Source organism: Plecotus auritus (assembly GCF_963455305.1).
Source record: "Plecotus auritus genome assembly, chromosome: 5".
Taxonomy (NCBI): domain Eukaryota; kingdom Metazoa; phylum Chordata; class Mammalia; order Chiroptera; family Vespertilionidae; genus Plecotus; species Plecotus auritus.
Window position 1 is genome coordinate 104,389,854 of NC_137776.1, and position 22,505 is coordinate 104,412,358.

A 22,505-nucleotide genomic window follows, 5' to 3' on the forward strand; every position below is an offset into this window, starting at 1 on the left:
TCTCACAGCCCTGGGTCTGCAGGTTTGCAACACCTGGTCTCACAGCCCTGGGTCTGCAGGTGTGCAACACCTGGTCTCACAGCCCTGGGTCTGCAGGTGTGCAACACGTGGTCTCACTGCCCTGAGCCTGCAGGTGTGCAACACCTGGTCTCACAGCCCTGGGTCTGCAGGTGTGCAACACCTGGTCTCACAGCCCTGGGTCTGCAGGTGTGCAACACCTGGTCTCACTGCCCTGAGCCTGCAGGTGTGCAACACCTGGTCTCACCTCCCTGGGTCTGCAGGTGTGCAACACCTGGTCTCACAGCCCTGGGTCTGCAGGTGTGCAACACCTGGTCTCACAGCCCTGGGTCTGCAGGTGTACAACACCTGGTCTCACAGCCCTGGGTCTGCAGGTTTGCAACACCTGGTCTCACAGCCCTGGGTCTGCAGGTGTGCAACACCTGGTCTCACAGCCCTGGGTCTGCAGGTGTGCAACACGTGGTCTCACTGCCCTGAGCCTGCAGGTGTGCAACACCTGGTCTCACTGTCCTGGACCTGCAGGTGTGCAACACAGGCGACAAGATGGTGGAGTGCCAGCTGGAGACGCACAACCACAAGATGGTAACGTTCAAGTTCGACCTGGATGGGGACGCACCCGATGAGATCGCCACCTACATGGTACGCGGGTGTCTGCCAGGCAATTGGGTTGGCAGCAATGCCCCTGGGTTGGCCAGGCTGCCTCCACCAGGTCCTTTGGGCACTTGGCTGCCAGCCCCCTTGTTGCCAGCCTTCCCTGTCCTGCAGCTTCAGCAGTGGCTGCCGGGTCTGGGTCCTCGCGGGCTGCTGCTCAAGCCTCGGCTTCTCTTGCTGAACTGTGCAGCCCTGAGCTGAGACCAGGCAGCCGCTGCTTCTGCCCACGGGGGTTTAGTGCAGAGCAGAAGCCAAGCGGATCACTTGGTGGAGATCTGCAGGCCTGTTCTGCGTCCCCACGGGCAGGGCTGCGTGTGCCCCTGTGAGTCCCCACGGGCAGGGCTGCGTTTGCCGTTGCAGGTGGAGCACGACTTCATCCTACAGGCCGAGCGGGAAACGTTCATCGAGCAGATGAAGGATGTCATGGACAAGGCGGAGGACATGCTCAGTGAGGACACGGACGTGGACCGTGGCTCCGACCCGGGGGCAAGCCCACCGCCCCTCAGCACCTGTAGCCTCGGTGCCGGGGAGGTGAGCTGGGCGGCTGTCCTGGGAGGGCGGGGCCTGCATCCCCCACTCCAGGCCCTGAAGGCAGCAGCCACCCGCCTTCCTGCCGGGAGAACCTGCAGGGTGCAGCGTGGGGTGAGGTGCCCGCCCGGAGCGCGCCGTTAGCACAGGTGGAGGTGCCCGGCTCCGAGACCGCAGGGCTTGCGAGGCTGCAGGGCTGCGAGGCCCGGGCTGCGCGTGCTCAGTCCGTGGTTTACTGATTGCCGCCTTCACCTACCTCAGGAGAATCGCCAGTCCCGAGCCAACGCTCCGGTATATCAGCAGAACGGTATGTGCCTCCTGGGACCCCCCAGACACATTGTCCCTTCTTTCTCCCAGCGGCATGTGATTAGAGCCCCACTGAGCATGTTTGAGGGAGCTCAGCCATCACACTGGGGGGTTGTTGGACTGTGTAGTGACCTTGCCCCAATGTCCTCCCTGTCTGGCCCAGTTGTTGACAGGGTGGCATAGATTCCCCACTGCCTGCTGGCCTCCGGCTGGCATTGCCCCTTCAGTGATGGTCCCTTGGGCGTCCTGGGAACTAAGCCGGTGTTGGGAGTGCTTGTTGGAGCCCTGGGCTGCCACCGAGGAGCCGCAAGTGGCTGCATGCCCCTCAGTGGTGTGAGACAGTTCCCCAGAGCGTCTCATGGCAAGTGTGGCCCAGCGGCGAGGGTCCCGCGGGAGAAACATACTTGCTCTCACCAGCTGCTTTTGTCCCGCCCTTTAGTCCTGCACACTGGGAAGAGGTGGTTCATCATCTGTCCAGTGGCCGAACACCCAGCTGCAGAGGCCCCCGAATCTTCGCCCCCACTTCCTCTGAGCTCCATGCAACCAGAAGCCAGCCCAGGTAGGACCAGCCGCCAGGCCACCTGCTGGGGCCAGCGCTCCTCTCCCGGCACTGCTCTGCACTGGCTCCACTCGTGCTCGCGGCTCAGCGCCAGTGCTGTGTGCCCCGCTAAAGGCCAGGAACTGGCCGCACTGTCATCCCAAAGCCCAGAGCCGCCTGCAGGGCTGTGTTCCTCTCCAGAATTTCTACCGAATGGCAGGACCCAGGCTTGGGCTGCTGGTTACCTTGGCTGTGAGGTGTCGCCCAGGGCTGCACAGATGTGTGCTGGAAGCGCTCTGCCTCGTTCTCTCTTACCAGTGTCATCTTGCAACTCCCAACTCCCTGCCCCGTCCCTTAGCGGCCATCGGCAGGGATGCCCTGCTTGCCTGCTGGTTTTGGGGTAGGAAAGTCCCTTGTAGTGCTGAGACTCTGATTTTAAATTGTCACCAAGGAAAATGACACTCGGATATTGATCTTTATCTGGTGGACAGATACCAGCAAGCTTGCCGGTGGGGCTGTCAGTTAAGTCCTGATTTCTGTGGTTCCTTGGGAGAAGAATCACTGAAACAGATTAAAGGTTTAATTCCCTGTAAGCTGGCAGGAAAAGTGCTGAATCTGCAACTTGACAGTCGTCCTTCTCATCCACATTCCCACTCTCTGTTTTTATTTTTTTTTTTTTTTTTTTTTTAATATATTTTTATTGATTTTTTACAGAGAGGAAGGAAGAGGGATAGATAGTCAGAAACATCGATGAGAGAGAAACATCGATCAGTTGCCTCTTGCACACCTCCCACTGGGGATGTGCCCGCAACCAAGTTACATGCCCTTGACCGGAATCGAACCTGGGACCTTTCAGTCCGCAGGCTGACGCTCTATCCACTGAGCCAAACCGGTTTTGGCCCACTCTCTGTTTTTAGTTGCCTGCAGTCATCTGTGGCCCAAAAACATTACATGGAAAAATCCCAGAAATAACAATCCATAAGTTCTTATTTACTTTTTCTAATTTTTAAAAAAATATGTTTTTGTTTATTTCAGAGAGAGGAAGGGAGAGGGAGAGAGAGAGAGAAACATCAATGATGAGAGAGAAACATTGATTGACTGCCTCCTGCTCGCCCTCTACTGGGGATCGAACTATGACCTCCTGGTTCATAGGTTGATGCTCAACCACTGAGCCATGCCAACCGGGCTATTTTTAAATTTTTATTGAATTTATTGGAATAACATTGGTTAATAAAATTATAGGTTTCAAACATACAATTCTATAATACAGTATCTTGACCCAAAGTCAAGTCTCCTTCCGTCAGCATTCATATTCATGCCCCTTTACCTTCTTTCACCTCCCCCCATGGCCCTGCCCTCTGGGAATCACTTCACTGTTATCTGTGTCTGGTCTGTGAGGTATCGTTTTGTTTGTCTAATCCCTTCGCCTTTATTCACCCAGCCCGCCAGCTCCCCTCCCCACTGACAGCGGTCTGTCTGTTCTCTATGAGTCTGTTCCTATTTTGTTTGTTTATTTTGTTCATTAGGTTCCCACACAAGTGAGATCATGTGGTGCTTGTGTTCCTCTGACTGACTTATTTCACTTAGCATGATACTCCCAGGTCCCTCCATGCCGTTGCCAAAGGTGGTAAGGGTTCCTTCTTTTTAAAGGCCGAGTAGTGTTCCATGGTGTAGCTGTACTACACTTCTTTATACACTTACCACTGATGGCACGTGGGCTGCTCCCAGGTCTGGGCTATTGTAAATAACACTGATGAACATAGGGATGCGTACATTCTCTCATCAGTGTTTCTGGTTTCTTTGGATATATTCCCAATATTGAATCACTGGGTCATAAAGCAGTTCCATTTTAAATTTTTTGAGGAAACTCCGTACTGTTTTCCACAGTGGCTGCACCAGTCTGCATTCTCATCAGCAGTGCACGAGGGTTCCCTTTTCTCCACATCCTCGCCAGCACTTGTCATTTGTTCATTTGTTGATGTAGCCATTCTGACAGGTGTGAGGTGATGCCTCATTGTCATTTTAATTTTCATCTCTCTGATGATTAGTGATGTTGAGCATCTTTTCATATGTCTCTTGCTATCTGTATGTATGTCCTCTTTGGAGAAGTGTCTACGCATGTCCTGTGCTGACTTTTAGTTGGATTGTTTGTTTGTTTTTTGGTGTTGAGTTGTATAAGTACTTTATAAATTTTGGATATTAACCTTTCATCAGATTTATTATTGACAAATGTGTTATCTCATTCAGTGGTTGTCTTCGTTTTGTTGCTGGTTTCCTTCACTGTGCAAAAACTTTATTTTTTTAAATGTCACTCTACTTTTAAAAAAAAATATGTTTTTATTGATTTCAGGGAGAGGGAGAGAAAGATACAAACATCAGTGAAGAGAGAGAATCATCCATCGGCTCCCTCATGCTTCCCCCCCTACTGGGAATCGAGCCTGCAGCTCGGGCATGTGCCCTGACCTGGAATTGAACCTTGACCTCCTGGTTCATGGGTCGATGCGCACCCACTAAGCCACACTGGCTGGGCTGCAAAAACTTTTTAAAAGTTTTATGCAGTACCATGTCTACATTTTTTCTTTTGTTTCCCTTACCAAAAGCGATATATCAGAAAATATATTGCTATGAGAAATGTCCAAGATTTTACTGTGTATGTTTTCTTCTAGGATTTTTATGATTTCGAATCTTACATTTAAGTCTTTAATTCATTTTGAGTTTATTCTTGTGTGTGGTGTAAAAAGGTGGTTTAGTTTAATTTTTTTGCATGTATCTGTCCGGTTTTCCCAACACCATTTATTGAAGAGACTGTCTTTACCCCATTGTATGCTCTTGCCTCCTTTGTCAGGTATTAATTGACCATAAGCTGTGGGTTTATTTCTGGGCTCTCTATTCTGTCCCATTGATCTGTATGCTTGTTTTTTATGCCAGTACCAGGCTCTTTTGGCCTTGTAGTGTGGTTAGATATCAGGTAGCATGATTCCTCCAACTTTGTTCTTCTTTTCTCAAGATTTCTGTTGTTATTTGGGCTCTTTTGTGGTTCCATACACACTTGCTATCTTCTGTTTTAAAAATTTATCTTTATTGTTGAAAGTATTACAGATGTCTCCTCTTTTTTCCCTATTGACCTGCCCAGGCCTTCACCATTTGCACTTAGTGTCATGACAGGAATTGTGCTGAATTTGTAGATTGTTTTGGGTAGTATGGACATTTTAATGATGCTAATTCTTTCTATCTGTAAATACTATATGTGCTTACATTTATTTGTATTTTCCTTAATTCCTTTAGTGCCTTAATAGTTTTCTGAGTATAGGGCTTTTACCTCCTTGGTTAAATTTATTTCCTTTTTTTTTTTTAATGCAATTGTAAACACTGTGTTTTCTTAGTTTCCCTTTCTGATAGTTCATTACCTATATATATATATAAAACCCTAATATGCAAATAAACTGAACAGCGGAACAACTGAACAACCAGTCACTATGACATGCGCTGACCACCAGGGGGGTGCACGTGGAACATGGTGGGCGTCGGCCGCAGCGGGATGGTGGAGCAGGTGAGCGGGGGCGCCAGACCAAGACGGGGCACCGGTCGCTGTCATTGGGGCGAGCCTCTGGTGGTTACTGAAAATTCTTTGCTCCTGGTGCTCGCACCTACTGCTGGCGCCCAGCGCTGGTCTCGATCGCTCGATGCTATCACTGGGTTCGAGCAGCGGCTGCCAGCCCAAATCGCCCCGCAGGGCTTCTCCACCTCCCCCTGCTCCTGAGGGGCAATCGAGGCAGCAGCCACCACTTGCACCCACTGACAGCGCCGGCCCCGCTCACACCCACTGCTGGCATTGTCCCCAATGGCCAGTAGGTGCGAGTAGGGCTGGCGCCATCAGCTCGTGGGAGCGGCAGCAGCAGGAGCGGGGCTGCCGGCAGTCAGGGGACTGGGGGACTTGGTGGGAGGGGCTGGCGGGGCGTGGAGGATGGGCTGAGACCCGCCCTTGTGCCCACTGAAGCCTCTTGGCCCACAGTTCCTTTCAAGGCGCATGAATTTGTGCACCGGGCCCCTAGTTGGTGTATAAAAAGGCAACTGATTTCTGAGTATACATTTTGTTTCCTGCTACTTTACTGAATTCATGTATCAGTTCTCATAGTTTTTGGTAGAACCTTTAGGGCTCTCTATATAGTTTCTTGTGTGTCATTTACAGATAGTGACAGTTCCTTTTCCTCCTTTCCAATTTGGATGCCTTTTATTTCTTTTTCTTGTCTGATCACTGTGGCCAGGACTTCCAGTACTATGTTGAATAAGAGGACATCTCTGTCTTGTTCATGATCTTAAGGGAAAAGCTTTTAGTTTTTGCCCATTAAATCTGATTCTGGCTGTCGGTTTGTATATATGGCCTTTATCATGCTGAGGTATGATCCATCTATTCCCACTTTGCTGGGAGTTTTTTTTTGTTTGTTTGTTTGTTTTTTATAAATGGATACTGGATTTTATCAAATGCTTTTTCTGCGTCTATTGATAAAATCATGTGATTTTTATCCTTCAGTTTGTTTATGTGATGTATCACATTTATTTATTTACAAATATGGATGCAAGTACCCACTTTGCATCCCCCAAATAAATCCCACTTGGTCCTAGTGTATGGTATTTTTAATTTATTGCTGGATCCAATTTGCTAATATTTTGTTGAGAATTTTAGCATCTATGCTCATCAGGGAGATTGGTCTATAATTTTCATTCATTGTAGTGTCTTCATCTGCAATGGAATTAGGGTAATGCTGGCCTGGTGAAATAAGGTTGGGAGTCTTCCTTCCTCTTGAATTTTTTTGAATAGTTTGAGAAGGATAGGTGTTAGTTCTTCTTTGAATGTTTGGTAAAATTCACTTATAAAGCCATCCAGTGAAGGACTTTGTTTGTTGGAAGTTTTTTGATTACTGCTTTGATTTCATTATTTGTAGTCAGTCTGTTCAGATTTTCTATTTCTTCTTTTTTAAAAAAAATATAGTTTTATTGATTTCAAAGAGGAAGGGAGAGGGAGAGAGGGATGGAAACACTGATGATGAGAGAGAATCATTGATTGTCTGCCTCCTGCATGCCCCACACTGGGGATGGAGCCCACAACCCGGGCATGTGCCCTGCCCAGGAATCAAACCATGACCTCCTGGTTCATAGGTTGATGCTCAGCCACTAGTCACCACGGCTGGGCTTCTGTTTCTTCTTGATTCAGTTTTGGAAGATTGCATGTTTCTAGGAATTTATTCATTTCATCCAGATTTTTCAGTTTATTGGCTTATAGCCATTTATAATATTTTCTTACAATCTTAATTTTCTTGTTAGTTGTTACTTCTCTTTCATTTCTGATTTTATTTATTTGGGTCCTCTCTCTCTTTTCCTTGATGAGTCTTGTTAAAAATTTGTCGATTTTGTTTATCTTTTCAGAGAGCAGCTTTTGGTTTCATTGTTCTTTGTACTATTTTTTAAGGCTCTATTTTGTTTATTTCTGCTATTATCTTTATTAAAGTCAATTTGGGCTTTATTTCTTCTTTTTATAGTTTATTAAAGTATAAAGTTAGGTTGTTTACTTGAGATTTTTCTTATTTCTTGAGGTAGGCCTATAATCTTCTGAAGGTCCCTCTCAGGACTGCTTTTGCTGTGTCCTATAGATTTTGGGTTGTTGTGTGTTCATTTTCATTTGTTTCAAGGTATCTTTTGATTTCTTTCTTAATAATGGCCTCAGAGTACAAGAGCAGTGATCCTGATGATTCAGATATACTGAATAGAAGCTGTAAATTGCTTTCTTTAAGTGAAAAGGTGAAAGTTCTTGACTTAATAAGGAAAGAATAAAGATCATATGGTTAGGTTGCTAAAGTCTGTAGTAAGAACAAATTTTCTATCTGTGAAGCTGAAGAAGGAAAAAGAAATTAGTGGTAGTTTGCTGGGAGCACATTCATATAACTTTTCTAACTTTTATTACAGTATACTAGAGGCCTGGTGCACAAAATTCGTGCATGGGGGGGGGTGTCCCTCAGCCCAGCCTGCACCCTCTCCAATGTGGGACCCCTTGAGGGATGTCCGACTGCCCGTTTAGGCCCGATCCCAGTAGGATTGGGCCTAAACAGGCAGTCGGACATCCCTCTCACAATCCAGGATTGCTGGCTCCCAACTGCTCACCTGCCTGCCTTCCTGATTGCCCCTAACAGCTTCTACCTGCCAGCCTGATCACCCCCTAACCACTCCCCTGCCAGCCTGATTGATGCCTAACTGCTCCCCTGCCAGCCTGTTTGCCCCTAACTGCCCTCCCCTGCAGGCTTGATTGCCCCCAACTGCCCTCCCTTGTAGGCCTGGTCCCTCCCAACTGCCCTCCCCTGCTGGCCATCTTGTGGCAGCCATCTTGTGTCCACATGGGGGCAGCCATCTTTGACCACATGGGGGCAGCCATCTTGTGTGTTGGAGTGATGGTCAATCTGCATATTACTCTTTTATTAGATAGGATAGAGGCCTGGTGCACAGGTGGGGTCCGGCTGGTTTGCCCTGAAGGGTGTCCCGGATCAGGGTGGGGGTTCCCTTGGGGCGTGGGACGGCCTGGGTGAGGGGCCTGTGGTGGTTTGCAGGCCGGCCACGCCCCCCGGCGACCCAAGCGGAGGCCCTGGTATCTGGGACTTATTTATCTTCTATAATTGAAACTTTGTAGCCTTGAGCGGAGGCCAGGGACAGCCAGGAAGCTTGGCTTCCTCCATCACCAGGGAAACCCCAAGCCTCCTGCTCTCTCCAGCTCCGTGGCTGCTGCCATTTTTGTTGGGATTTATTTATCTTCCATAATTGAAACTTTGTAGCCTTGAGCGGAGGCCAGGGCGGGAAACTTGGCTTCCTCCATTGCCGGGGAAACCCAAGCCTCCTGCTCACTCTGTGGCCGCCTCCATCTTTGTTGGGTTAATTTGTGTACTCGCTCCTGATTGGCTGGTGGGTGTGGCTTGTGGGCATAGAGGAGGTACGGTCAATTTGCATGTTTCTCTTTTATTAGCGTAGACTAGAGGCCCGGTGCACAAAATTTGTGCACGGGGTTTGTCCTTCAGCCCAGCCTGCACCCTCTCCAATCTGGGACCTCTTGAGGGATGTCCAACCACCCGTTTAGGCCCGATCCCAGTGGGTTTGTCCTTCAGCCCAGCCTGCACCCTCTCACAATCCAGGACTGCTGGCTCCCAACTGCTCGCCTGCCTGCCTTCCTGATTGCCCCTAACAGCTTCTACCTGCCAGCCTGATCACCCCCTAACCACTCCCCTGCCAGCCTAATCGATGCCTAACTGCTCTCCGGCCGGCCCAATTGCCCCTAACTGCCCTCCCCTGCTGGCCTGGTCACCCCTAACTGACCTCCCCTGCAGTCCTGGCCCCCCCCAACTGCCCTTCCCTGCAGGCCTGGTCCCCCCCAAACTGCACTCCCTGCTGGCCTGCTCCCCCCCAACTGCTCTCCCCTGCTGGCCCGGTCACCCCTAACTGCTCTCCCTGCTGGCCTGATTGCCCACAACTGCCCTCCGCTGCAGGCCTGGTCCCCCCCAACTGCCCTGCCCTGCAGGCCTTGGTCCCCCCCAACTGCCCTCCCTTGCTGGCATGGTCACCCCCAACTGCCCTCCTCTGCTGGCCTGGTCACCCCCAACTGCCCACCTCTTTTGGCCTGGTCACCCCCAACTGCCCACCTCTTTTGGCCTGGTCACCCCTAACTGCCCACAACTGCCCTCCCCTGCTGGCCATCTTGTGGCAGCCATCTTGTGTCCACATGGGGGCAGCCATCTTGTGTGTTGTAGTGATGGTCAATTTGCATATTACTCTTTTATTAGATAGGATTGGTTTTTTTTTGTTTTTTTTTAAATATATTTTATTGATATTTTACAGAGAGGAAGGGAGAGGGACAGAGAGCTAGAAACATCGATGAGAGAGAAACATCGATCAGCTGCCTCCTGCACACCTCCCACTGGGGATGTGCCCGCAACCAAGGTACATGCCCTTGACCGGAATTGAACCCGGGACCCTTCAGTCCGCAGGCCGACGCTCTATCCACTGAGCCAAACCGGTTTCGGCGATAGGATTGTTTTTGTTAATCCTTACCTGAGGATATTTTTCCACTGATTTTTTTTTCTTTTAGAGCGAGTAGAAGGGAGAGGGAGAGACAGAGAGAAACTGATGTGAGAGACACACATCAACTGATTGCCTCCCACACATGCCCTGACCAGGGCCAGGGATCAAGCCTGCAATTGAGGCACATTTCCTTGACTAGAATCAAACTCAGGACCCTTTAGCCCATGGGCTGATGCTCTATCCACTGAGCCAAACTGGCTAGGACCAGTATATTGTATTAATTGTTCTATTTTATTATCTGTTGTTTTTTATCTCTTGCTGCACCTAATTATAAATTAAGTTTTAACAGGTATGTTACGTATAGGAAAAAACAGAGTATATCTAGGGTTTGGTACTGTTGGCAATTTCAGGCATCCACTGGGGATCTGGCGATTTGTCTCATGCAGTGGAACTACTGTACATTTAAGAAGAATGTCTGTTAATCATTTTAAATGTTTTACCATATGTTTCCAGCGACTTCCATTGTATCTTTGAAGATTTCTTCCCAAAGCGAACAAGTCAGCCTACTAAGCCCTAAAGAAGCCACAAACAGGCCTTGTGAAGGGCCTGGCCCTGCCCGGCAGAGGGACTGAGGGGGAAGCAGCATTGCCTTCAGGGGCTCAGTTTTAAAATAAGAATGTGTTCATGTAGTACTTTTTCATTTTGATATAGCCAGTTAATTGGGGAACAAAAACCCTTACACAATAAATCTAATTTTCAGTATGGTTTAGTGATTAAAGGACATGCCCGCAGTTAAACTCTAGTCCTTCATCTATGCGCCAACCTCAGGAAACCTTCCAGAGCCAGTTTCTTTATCTATAAATAAAAGAAAAAAAAGGTGGCCATCTCCAGGGATGGCAGATCTATTGATTTGGATATACTGTTCACTGAGGATGACCAAGCAAGTTGGATGAAATATAAACCTCACCTGTGAAGGTGTCTGGGAAATCTGCAGACTGTGGAGAATGATCCGGCTGGGGTCCAGAGAGGACGGAGCCCTGGGCTGTGAGACAGTATTGGTCTGTTCCCCTGGGGCGTTTTCCATTCTTGCAGGATGGCTGAGAGGTTGAGCACTGATGCTTCACAAGCCTAGGGGAAAAGGGGCCCAGAACTTGCGGCCAGGAGGCTGGCCCTGCTGGAGCACTGGGCTGGAGAAGCAAGGACCGCCGGAATGAGACAGAGAGAGGGGCTGCTTCCGAGCATGGTACCCTCATGAAGGTGATTTCAGAATGCCATGTGCTCAGGCAGAAGTACAGAGGTTCTTTTTACGCAAAGGTGACACCATTCTGGACCCAGTATTTGGCACATCATAAAAAGTAACAGGGCAGAAAGTTCTGGTTCTGGATTAGATGGTGAATACACATCCCATCACCCCTTTCCTCCGCTGAACCTAACTATACACCTGGGCCCATCGATGTAGGACACAGATCTTTGCAGACTCAGGAAATCCATAGCAGAGGCAGGATGGGGAAGCTCCCAGAATTCCAAGTACCATAGAGCTGATGGCAAGCTTCCCTCTGGTGTCTCCTGACCTTGGCTCAGGGCAACGTGAAGATTCGGGTGAACTCTGAGTGCAGACAGAGAAGCTCCTGGAGATGCCCTCTGGTTTCAGCTCACAGAACAGAAAGGGTACTTTTCAAGCTCTGAGAGAGACGTGTGGATCCCTCTTGTTTCTCATTCCTTCTCCTCTTTTCTCCTCAGCTCACAGAAAGTTCTGAGGGGCAGCAACCGGGAGCAGGAGACAAACCATGGGAGGGGAGAGACTTCCTCTCCATTGGGTGGAGCTGGGGCTCAAGGAATTCATAACCAAAACCCATTACTTTTTTTCTCTCTGACCTCCTGACACTTAGTCCTGCTTCTCACAACTGTGGGAGTAGATGGTTTCTCTCCAGAAGTCTGTAAAGGGAGTTCCAGGGAACTAGGAAGTACCAGGGCAACCATGGAAAGAGGAGCTTGGGAAAGCAGCTTGATAAAGCTGTTTTCACCTGTGCATGCATAGTTCTGATCCGAATTAGCATATACAGAACTTTGAGAACTGAGCTAGTAGATGGACTCTCACCATGTTCCTAAACTGGTCCCTGGATGATACACACGTTTCAGATCAGATTAGTACAGCAGAGACACAGATAATTGAACTGTCTGTGTAGCCACAGCTCATAGAAGGCTGGTTGTAACTTGCAGCTTAAACCTAGCCAGGTCAATTGCCTGCTAAATCAAAAATAACATTTCCGTAGGATTTAAACAGACTTAGAATCTCATAATATTATGCAAAATCCAGTCTAATCCAACCAAATCAATGCAATCCAAAAGTATTTGTCAAGTGAAGAACCATAGAAATGTAAACTTGCATGGAAAAAGACGCCCATCACATGATAATGGCAAAATAACATAGATGTTGGAATGATCTGACTGACAAAGGCTTCAAAGCAACTATTATAAAAATGCTTGAACAAGCAATCATAAACATTCTGGAAACAAATGTAAAATAGAAAGTATCAGCAAAGAAATAAAAGATACGAAGAAGAGACCAATGGAAATTGTAAAACTAGAAATTAGAATACCCAAACCTATCCCATCAGAACTTAGAAAAGGATCCCAAAAAAATGAACAGAACTTGTGGAACAAGAAAAAAGGTGTAACATTTGTGTCATCAAAGCCCCAGAAGGAGAAGAGAAAAGTGCAGTGTTGAAAAAATAATGAAATAATGCTGAAAACTTCCTAAATTTGGTGAAAGACATAAATCTACAGATTTAAGAAGTTGAGTGAATTTTACTAGTAATAGGATTAACCCAATAAATCCATATCTGGACACATTGTAAACTGCTGAAAACGGAAGACAAAGAAAACTTTGTGAAAGCAGCCAGAGAAAAAATTATGCTTTACTTTTAGGGGAATGGTCATTCAGATGACCATGGAACCATGGAGTCCAGGAGGAAGTGGTGCTGTATTTTTAGTGTTGAAAGAATCAACCCAGAATTCTGTATTTAGGGAAAATAGTCTTCAGGACAGCTGGAGTTTGAGGAGTGGAGAACTCTGCCCAGATGGAAAAGACAGAGGGAAAGAGACCCCTGAGAAGATAATGGGGCAGAGTGACACCAGCAAGATGGCAGAGTAGGCGATACCAGCCCTCATCTGCCCATAAAAACAATTAGCCACCTATCTATATAAGGAAACATCCCTGCGAGGGATTAAGAGTCCAATTAAGAACCTGTGGGAACACAGTAAAACAAAAACAATAATTGACAGAAAGGCTTGCTGGGGAGATGGCCTTAGCTGAGCTATCAGGAGACAGCTAGGAACAAAGAGGGCTGGTATCTGTATCAGTCACATGGTCTGCTCTGAGAGGACCCATCATCCTCTGCTGCTGAGGAGCTCTGCAGCCCCCAGAACAGCCCGGGGCTCCATATAGCTTTCAGAGCAGAGGACCCCATATTGTGATGGCCTGGAGCCCACTGGCTGCTTTCGCTGTCAAGGTAAGCAACAGCCATTGCTGCCACGGACCCTCCAGGGAGAGAGATGCTATTGCATTTCCCCCCAAAAGAGCTTCTGCTGTGCTACTCTGGGACCAGGCCTGCCAGTTGCCTTCCCCTCCCCATGCATACCCCAGATCCCAGAGCTCTGGCTGTGTTGGGTGCACACATGCTTTAGTCCCCAGCTCCACGGTAGCTCTGTTCTCGTGTGCCCCAGACACTGGAGGCCCTGCTGCTGTGAACTAGCCAGCACCCAGAATCTGGAGTTGCCATCACTTTGTGAGCATCTGCACTTTTAGACTTCTGCTTTGCTTCTGCACCATGGGGGCCTACACATCAGATACCAGTGCGACCGCTACCATGAGAGTACCCACAGCTGGACCTGGTGCCAAGGGGGATCCCCTTAGCCACAACATCCCCCTGGGAGAAAAAGAGAGCAGAAGGTGCCCTCATGGTAATCACCAAGTGAATACCTGTAGTAGATGCACAAAATATAAACAATGCATACCACTATGGAAAACATCATCTAATACAAAGGTACACCAAGCAAAAGAGGAAGAAAGGAACTACAAAACAGCCAGAAAACAACAAAACAGCAATGTCGTAAGTTCTTACTTTTCAGTAATTACTTTAAATATAAATGGATTAAGTTCTCCAATCAAAAGATATGGAGTGGCTGAATGGATTAAAAACACAAGATAAAACTATATACTCTCACCAAGAGACTCACTTCAACTTTAATGCCACACATGAAAGTGAAGGGTGGAAAAGTATATTCCAGGCTGATGCAAACCAAAGGCCAGGAATAGCTATCCTTATATCAGATAAAAGTAGACTTTAGGCCAAAATTTGTATCAAGAGACAAAGATCATTTTATAATGATAAAGAATCAATTCACCAAGAGGATATAGCAATTGTAAATATATATGCACCCAACATTAAAGCACCGAAATATATTAAGCAAATATTAACAGATTTGCAGCAATGCACCAATAGTAGGGACTTCAATACCTCTTCTTCCAACAATGGATAGATCATCCAGACAGAAAAAGAATAAGGAAATATTGGACTTATACACCACTTTAGAACACATGGACCTAACAAGTGCACATGAAACCTTCTCCCGAGAGGTAATGTATCAGATCACAAAACACGTCTTCACAAACCTGAGAAGGTTAAAGTCACATCAGGTTATCTTTTCCAACCACCTTGGAGATCGGTAACAGGAAGGCTGGAAAATGCACAAATACATAGGAATTAAACAGCACACTTTGGAATAACCAGTGGGTCAAAGGAGAAAAAGAAAGAGAAATAAAAATATATCTTGAGAAATGAAAATGGAAACAGCATACTGAAACTAATAGGATGTAGCAAAAACAGGTTTAAGAGGAAAGTTTAGACCACATTAAGAAACAAGAAAAATCTAAAACAAGCTAACTTTACACCTCAAGAACTAGAAAAAGAAGGACTAACTAAGGCTTATAGCAGAAGAAAGAAAAAAAGATAGGAGCAAAAATGAATGAACTAGACAATAAAAACGTAGAAAAGATCAATGAAACTAAGAGGTAGTTTATTGAAAAGTTAAAATTGACAAATCTCTAACTAGACTAAAAAAATGACAAATAGGATTAGAATTGAAAGAGGAGACATTACAACTGTAATACAAAGAATCATAAGAGACTACTGTGAACAATTATAATCTAACATATTTGGTAACCCAGAAAAAAATGGTGTAAATTCCTAAAAGCATTGCACAATCTACCAAGACTGAATCATGAAGAAACAGAAAATCTGAATGGACCTATACCTTGTAAGGAGATTAAGTCAGTAATCAGTAATGTCTCAACAGTGGAAAGTCCAGGACTAAATGACTTCACTGGTGAATTCTACCAAACATTAAAGAAGAATTAATACTAGTCCTTCTCAACCTCTTTCACAAATAAAATTGAAGAGGAGGGGACACTTCTAAACTCATTTTTCCAGACCAGCATTACCATGATAACAAAGCTAGACGAGGACATGACAAGAAAACAAAACTATAGGCTAGTATCCTTGATGAATATAGATGCAAAAATTCTCAACAAAGTATGAGCATTATAAACTCAACAGCACATTAAAAGAATCATACACTATGATCATGAGATTTATTCTTGAGATGCAAGAATGGTTGAATATAAGCAAAAAAACAAATGTGACACCACATTAACAGAATGAAGGGTAAAACCACAATCATTTCAATAGATTCAGAAAAAAATACTTAACAAAATTCAACATCCTTTCATGATAAAAACTTTAAACAAATAAGGTATAAAAGAAATGTACCTCAACATAATACAGGCCATATACATAAGCCCCACAGCTAACATCATACTCAATGGTGAAAAGCTTAAAGTTTTTCCTCTGAGGTTAAGAACAAGACAAGGATGCCCACTCTTACCACTTCTATTCACCTTTGTGTCAGAAGTCCTAGCCAGAGCAGTTAGGCAAGAAAAAGAACTAAAACGGATTATAATCAGAAAGGAAGAATAAAGTTGTCTCTGTTTGCAGATGACATAATCTTACATATATAAAACCTTAAAGTCTCCACTAACACGGTTAGAATTAATAAATGAACTCAGTGAAGTTGCAGGGTACAAACTCAACATGCAAAAATCAGTTGTACTTCATACACTAACCGTGAACTACCTGACAGATAAATTAAAAAAGCAGCCCCATGTACAGTAGCATAAAAAACTAACTTTGGAATAAATTTCACTAGGGAGATGAAGCCCTGAACACTGAAAACTGTGAGACCTTGCTGAGAAAGATGGAAATAAATGGAACGCTATCTTGTGCTGTTGGATTGGAAGAATTAATATTGGTAAAATGTCCATACTCCCAAACGGTCTACAGAGTCAATGCAATTCCTGTCAAAATTCTAATTGCATTTTTCACAGAAATAGGAAAAACAACCCTAAAATTCATATAGAATCACAAAAGACCCCAAATAGCCAAAGCAATCTTGAGAAAGAACAAAGCTGGAGACATCTCATTTCCTAATTTCAAACTCTATTGCAAAGCCACAGTCATCAAACAGTATTGTACTGGCATAAAAGCAGACACAGAGTCGAATAGAACAGAATAGCGAGCCCATGCACATGTGGTCAATTAACTTATGACAAGGTGCCAGCACACAATGGGGAAAATAGAGTCTTTTCAGTAAATGGTGCTGGGAAAACTGGATATCCACATGCAGAAAAATGAAAGTGGATCCCTACCTCTCCAATTAAGAAAAATCAACTCAAAATGGCTAAAAGACTTAAACATAAGACCTGACACCATAAAATTCCCAGAAGAAAACAGGGAAACCTCCTTGATATTGGTGTGGCAATGATTTTTTGTTTTGCATCTGACAACAAAAGCACAAGCAACAAAAGCAAAAACTGTAAGTGGGACTACATCAGACGGAAAAGCTTTGGCACCGCAGAAGCACCATCAACAAAATGAAAAGGCAGCTGTGGGATGGGAGGACGTATTTGCAAGTCATACATCTGATAAAAGGTTAGTATCTAAAATATGTAAGGGCCTCACAGCTCAAGAAAAAAGAAAAATCAGTAATTTAATTGGAAAACGAGCAGAGCTCATGAAGAGACATTCCTCCCAGAAGACATGCAGACGGCCCCTGGAAAGGCGCTTGGCGTCACTGATCAGCAGGGAAATGCAGTGCAGACGCATGCCGCGTGTCACCTGGCACCTGTGAGGATGGCTCTGTTAAAAAAGACAGTAGATGAGCCCTGGCCGGTTTGGCTCAGTGGATAGAGCATTGTCCTTTGGATCAAAGGGTCCCAGGTTTGATTCCAGTCAAGGGCATGTACCTTGGTTGCAGGCTCCTCCCCGGGCTGGGCCCTGGTCAGGGCTGGTGCAGGAGGCAACCAATTGATGTGTTTCTCTCACATCGATATTTCTCTCCGTCTTTCCCTCTCCCACTCTCCCTAAAAGTCAATGGGAACATATCCTTGGGTGAGGATTTAAAAAAAGGCAGTAGATGACGTGCTGGAGAGGATGTGGGGAAAAGGGAGCCCTGTACACTGTCGATGAGGATGTATATTGGTGCAGCCACTATGGAGGTTCCTCAAAAAATAGCACTATCTTTTAACCCAGCAGTCCACTCCCGGGTGTGCAGCCAAAGGAAATGAAACCCTGTCTCGAAGGGATATCCACACCTACGTGTTTATTGCGGCACCATTCCAACAGCAAGACGTGGAAACAGTGTCAACACTTGAATATGGGGTAAATCTATGTAAGTGGAAAATTCGTCAGCCTTTAGAAGAAGGAAATCCTGCCGTTTGTGACAGTATAGAGCAGTGGTTCTCAACCTTCCTAATGCCGCGACCCTTTAATACAGTTCCTCATGTTGTGGTGACCCCAACCATAAATTATTTTCGTTGCTACTTCATAACTGTAATTTTGCTACTGTTAGGAATCTTAATGTAAATATCTGTGTTTTCCGATGGTCTTAGGTGACCCTGCTAGCGCTTCTCAACCTGTGGGTCACGATCCTCAGGTTGAGAACCGCTGCTGTAGAGCCTAAGACCATCGGAAAATACAGATATTTACATTACGATTCATAACAGTAGCAAAATTACAGTTATGAAGTAGCAACGAAAATAATTTTATGGTTGGGGTCACCACAACATGAGGAACTGTATTAAAGGGTCGCGGCATTAGAAAGGTTGAGAACCACTGGTATAGAGGAACATGGAGGTCATTATCCACAGGAAATAAGCCAGAGAAAGACAAACACTGCATGATCTCAGTTATATGTGGAAGTGGGGGGGGGGCAAAAATAAAGTTGAACTCAGAACCAATGAGAGAAATGGCGGTTGTCAGAGGCACAGTTTGAAGGAGAAGCATTTGACCATCTCAGTAAATGGAGGAAAACATTTAATCAAATTCAACATTCATTCATGGCTTTATTATGTTTTATAGGACAGTACACCTTTATTTAAATATCAAAACAAACTCAAAACAGAATTCTTCTGTATAGCTACAGTAATGCCCACGGAGAGAGGTGAGGCGGGAGGGTAAGAGAATCAGTGTGCAGTTTCACTGGTTTGGTTTGCTGTTTTGCAAATGAGAGTGTCCTCACGTGTCGTGTGTGTGTGTTTAATTGTTTTGGATGGGAACTTTTGGGATGATGATGACTGCAGGAGATAGCAGCGTCTCAACTGGTTTTCCTGGCTGTCATGTAAGGCAAAGCTATTCTTACCCAAAATTCAGCAGTTTTTACCAAATAAATGCTCCTCAGTTTGTTGTATGCCTTCGGTTTATTCCAAAGTCCTGAAATAATTGTTATTTTGCAATAAGTATTTTGTTCAGTTTTATAGTTGTTTTGGGGGGAGAGGATTTGCCAGTCTTTTTACCCACCATTGCTGGAACTCAATCATTTAATTTTTACTTGAGTTGATTTTTTTCTGAGCTAATGTTTTCATGTTTATGGAGTCTGTATTATCTGCCCAGGGTTGCCATGACAAGGTATTCCAAACTAGGCGACTTAACACGACAAAAATGTCTGTCCTCACAGTTCAGAAGCTAGAAGACTGAAATAAGGTGCCAGCGGTGCCGGGCTCCTGAAGGCTGCGGGGCGTCTGCGCGGTGCGCCCCGGCCTGTGGACGCATCCCTGCATCTGCCCCTGTGGTCCCAAGGCTCTCCCTCGTGTCTGTATTTCATCTTCCCTGTGTGTGTCCTTTAGTGACTTTAAGTATTTTTTAAAGGACTTACGTCCTTTAGGGACATAAGTATTTTTATTTTAAAAACAATAGCAAATTCTTCCTTGGTGCTGTGTTGAGTGCTTTCTCTCTGTAAGACCAATATAAGGTTACACATCATCACCACTTACTCTCAGTACCCTCCTGGAGGTCCTTGATAGTCCAGTGCGGAGGTGAGGGGAAAAGGAAGGATGGAGGGAGAGGAGAAGGGGAGAAAGAAGTAGCAAAAGGAAGGAAAAGCCACAGGATTGAAGAAGCCTAGGCCTGCCTCACACAGTGCAATCTGAATTCTGTGGCTGGGACCAGCGTCACCCCGGGGCCTCGCTCTGCAGCCACGTTCAAGAGAGTGCCCTGTCTCCTCTCTGTAAATACCTAAGGAGGTGTCGTGGTGATCAGACAAAAGCTTTATTTTTCGTTTGAAGAAAATGCCATTCATTTCAAAACAAGGTTTTTTAAAGCAAGGTTTTACTTGTTGGAGTTGGTACTAACTTAAGGCATCCATTCTTCTATTATCTGTCCAATATTGACTACTCTTTAAGTGGAAATAAGTGCATAATTCCTGCCATGTAGTAAGATGCTCGGAGCTGAATGGCGATTCTGATTTCTTAATGTAATTCAGTGTTGGTATACATAAAAGGGGATGTTCCTTTTTAACATTACCACTTTTTATTAAAAATTTGGACAGAATAAGGTATCTTATTCTAAGAAGCCCTGGCTATAACATTTATTGTATTGGGGCAAATTATAATTCAAGGAACATGTTTGTTAAAATTTTCCCTATTTTGAAGTTGATGCATCATAGGAAAGGAGAGGAGACCAGTAGGTGAGTGCTGCTGGCGCGTGCAGGGCACGTTTTTGGCAGCAGGTGCCAGGTGACCAGGACCAGCGGGCGGGCACAGAGGCGCCTCTTCTGTTTCTTCCAGACCCAGCTCCCTGCAAAGACCAGTCGTCCTTGAAGGAAAAGCCCGGCGCCCCGGCCAGTGTGCAGCCTCCGAAGCCACCAGTTTCCAGGGACACCACCGGGGGCACACAAGCCCCTTTGGTGCCATCCTCCCCTCCTGTGACTGCTGTGCCCCAGGACATGGCCACACCAACCGCCAGCCCCAGGCCAGAGCCAGCGAGGGGGGCTGCCATGCAGGCAGGGGCCCCAGTGACCTCTCAGGGGATGGCCAACGAGTGTGATGCACCCCAGCCACTGGCAGAGACTCATGATGCCCAGCTTGCTGCAAGGCCCCTGGATGTGGTCCCAGGGCCCTGCACCACCCCTTCAGAGGCCCCCCATCACCCCGCAGGCCTCGGGGAGCCCGCCTCAGCCAAGGAGGCCAACACCCAGATGGATGCCTCGCCAGCTCCAGCCCCTGTGCCCAGTGCCTCCGGCGAGACCCCTCAGCCTGCCCTGGGCCAGTCCCTCCCTCCTCTCCCTAATGCGGTGGGGGCTGTCAGCCTGGCTGCCCCCCAGCTCCCAAGCTCTCCTCTGGGGCCCAGCACCCTCACCCAGCCACTGTCAGCCTTGGAGTCGGATGGGGAAGGGCCGCCTCCCCGGGTGGGCTTTGTGGACAGCACCATCAAGAGCCTGGATGAGAAGCTGCGGACTCTGCTCTACCAGGAGCACGTGCCCACCTCCTCCACCTTGGCCGGGACCCCAGTGGAGACAGGAGACCGAGACTTCACCCTGGAGCCCCCGAGAGGGGATCCGCCCTTCACAGAGCCCTCCATGGGAGACCTGGCCCTGCCACCCCAGCTGGTGGTGAGTGCTGGCCTGGCCAGAGGTGCCATCCTGGGTCAGGGGTCTGTGCGGGTGTAAAGCCAGCTCTGGTCTGGCCATGAAGCACCACCTCCCTCCAGCCGACGCTCCTATTCTGAGACCCACCTCTGAGCCCGACCTGCCCAGTGTGTTTTGCAACAAGTGGCCAGTATGGGGGATGCAGGGTGTGCGTGTGCGAGTTAGGACCCAGCTGGGGCCAGCTGGTGTGTGTGGAGCACCTGGGCTGGCCCGGCTCCAGCCTGGAGGAGACAGCCTGGGTGGGGAGAGCTTCACAGTTTAGCTACAGGGATGGCAGCAAGTGAGGCTCCTGGCTCCTTCCTCTCTATTTCTTCCTGCAGCTGGATCAGCCCGGACTGGCACCTGGGCCAGCAGCTGCGCTGGAGCAGACCAGAGCCTCGCCAGGGACAGGTGATGAGCCCAGTCGCCAGTCTGCCCCAGGGCCCGAGGGCATAGTGCCACCCCACCCTCCCTCCGCAGCGCCTTGCGTGGGGACCAGACAGGGCAGAGCCCGTCATGGTGCCTTAGCGCGTGCTCATGCGCCTGAGAGAAAGTCCACTGTCCGTGGGCACGGCAGACCCTCCCTCCGCCTGGCAGGGTGTCAGCCTGTCAGTGCAGCCGGCTGACACGGCGCCACCTGCATGGGTTTTGTCGCATGTGGGTCTCGGCTCAGGCCAGGCTCCCACACATCAGCTCGCTCTACTCTATCATTCACGCCTCCCAGTAGTTCTGGGAACGCAGCTCAGAAATATCAGGCTATGTTCCCATTCTGTAGTGGGCAAACTGAGGCAGCCTTGGATGACATTCCCTAGACACAAGCAGCAGGGCGAGGCATCAGCCCTGTTGATCTACACCTTCCAGGGCCTCATGAGACCCGTTCATTACCAGACCCTGTCAGGGAGGCAGGTGATACCGATACCATCAGGTGGTAGAGATGGCAGGTGAGACAGGTGACACCATCGGGTGGTAGAGATGGCAGATGAGACAGGTGACACCATCGGGTGGTAGAGATGGCAGATGAGACAGGTGACACCATCGGGTGGTAGAGGCGGCAGGGAGACAGGTGACACCATCGGGTGGTAGAGATGGCAGGTGAGACAGGTGACACCATCGGGTGGTAGAGATGGCAGATGAGACAGGTGACACCATCAGGTGGTAGAGATGGCAGATGAGACAGGTGACACCATCGGGTGGTAGAGATGGCAGATGAGACAGGTGACACCATCGGGTGGTAGAGATGGCAGATGAGACAGGTGACACCATCGGGTGGTAGAGGCGGCAGGGAGACAGGTGACACCATCGGGTGGTAGAGATGGCAGGTGAGACAGGTGACACCATCGGGTGGTAGAGATGGCAGATGAGACAGGTGACACCATCAGGTGGTAGAGAT

General features: G+C 47.4%; 1 protein-coding gene across 20 annotated transcripts in view; it reads left to right on the forward strand.

Annotated features, from left to right (window-relative positions):
• Window positions 1-22,505, forward strand: part of WNK2 (WNK lysine deficient protein kinase 2) — a 116,900-nt gene that overhangs the window by 66,647 nt on the left and 27,748 nt on the right. For all 20 annotated transcript variants that reach the window (XM_080669838.1, XM_080669823.1, XM_080669825.1 and 17 more), the window contains exons 16-21: window positions 541-657; window positions 1,030-1,200; window positions 1,459-1,504; window positions 1,943-2,062; window positions 20,277-21,100; window positions 21,457-21,526. In XM_080669838.1, coding sequence (XP_080525964.1) covers window positions 541-657; window positions 1,030-1,200; window positions 1,459-1,504; window positions 1,943-2,062; window positions 20,277-21,100; window positions 21,457-21,526 — 1,348 coding nt within the window. The remainder of the gene's footprint in view (window positions 1-540; window positions 658-1,029; window positions 1,201-1,458; window positions 1,505-1,942; window positions 2,063-20,276; window positions 21,101-21,456; window positions 21,527-22,505) is intronic.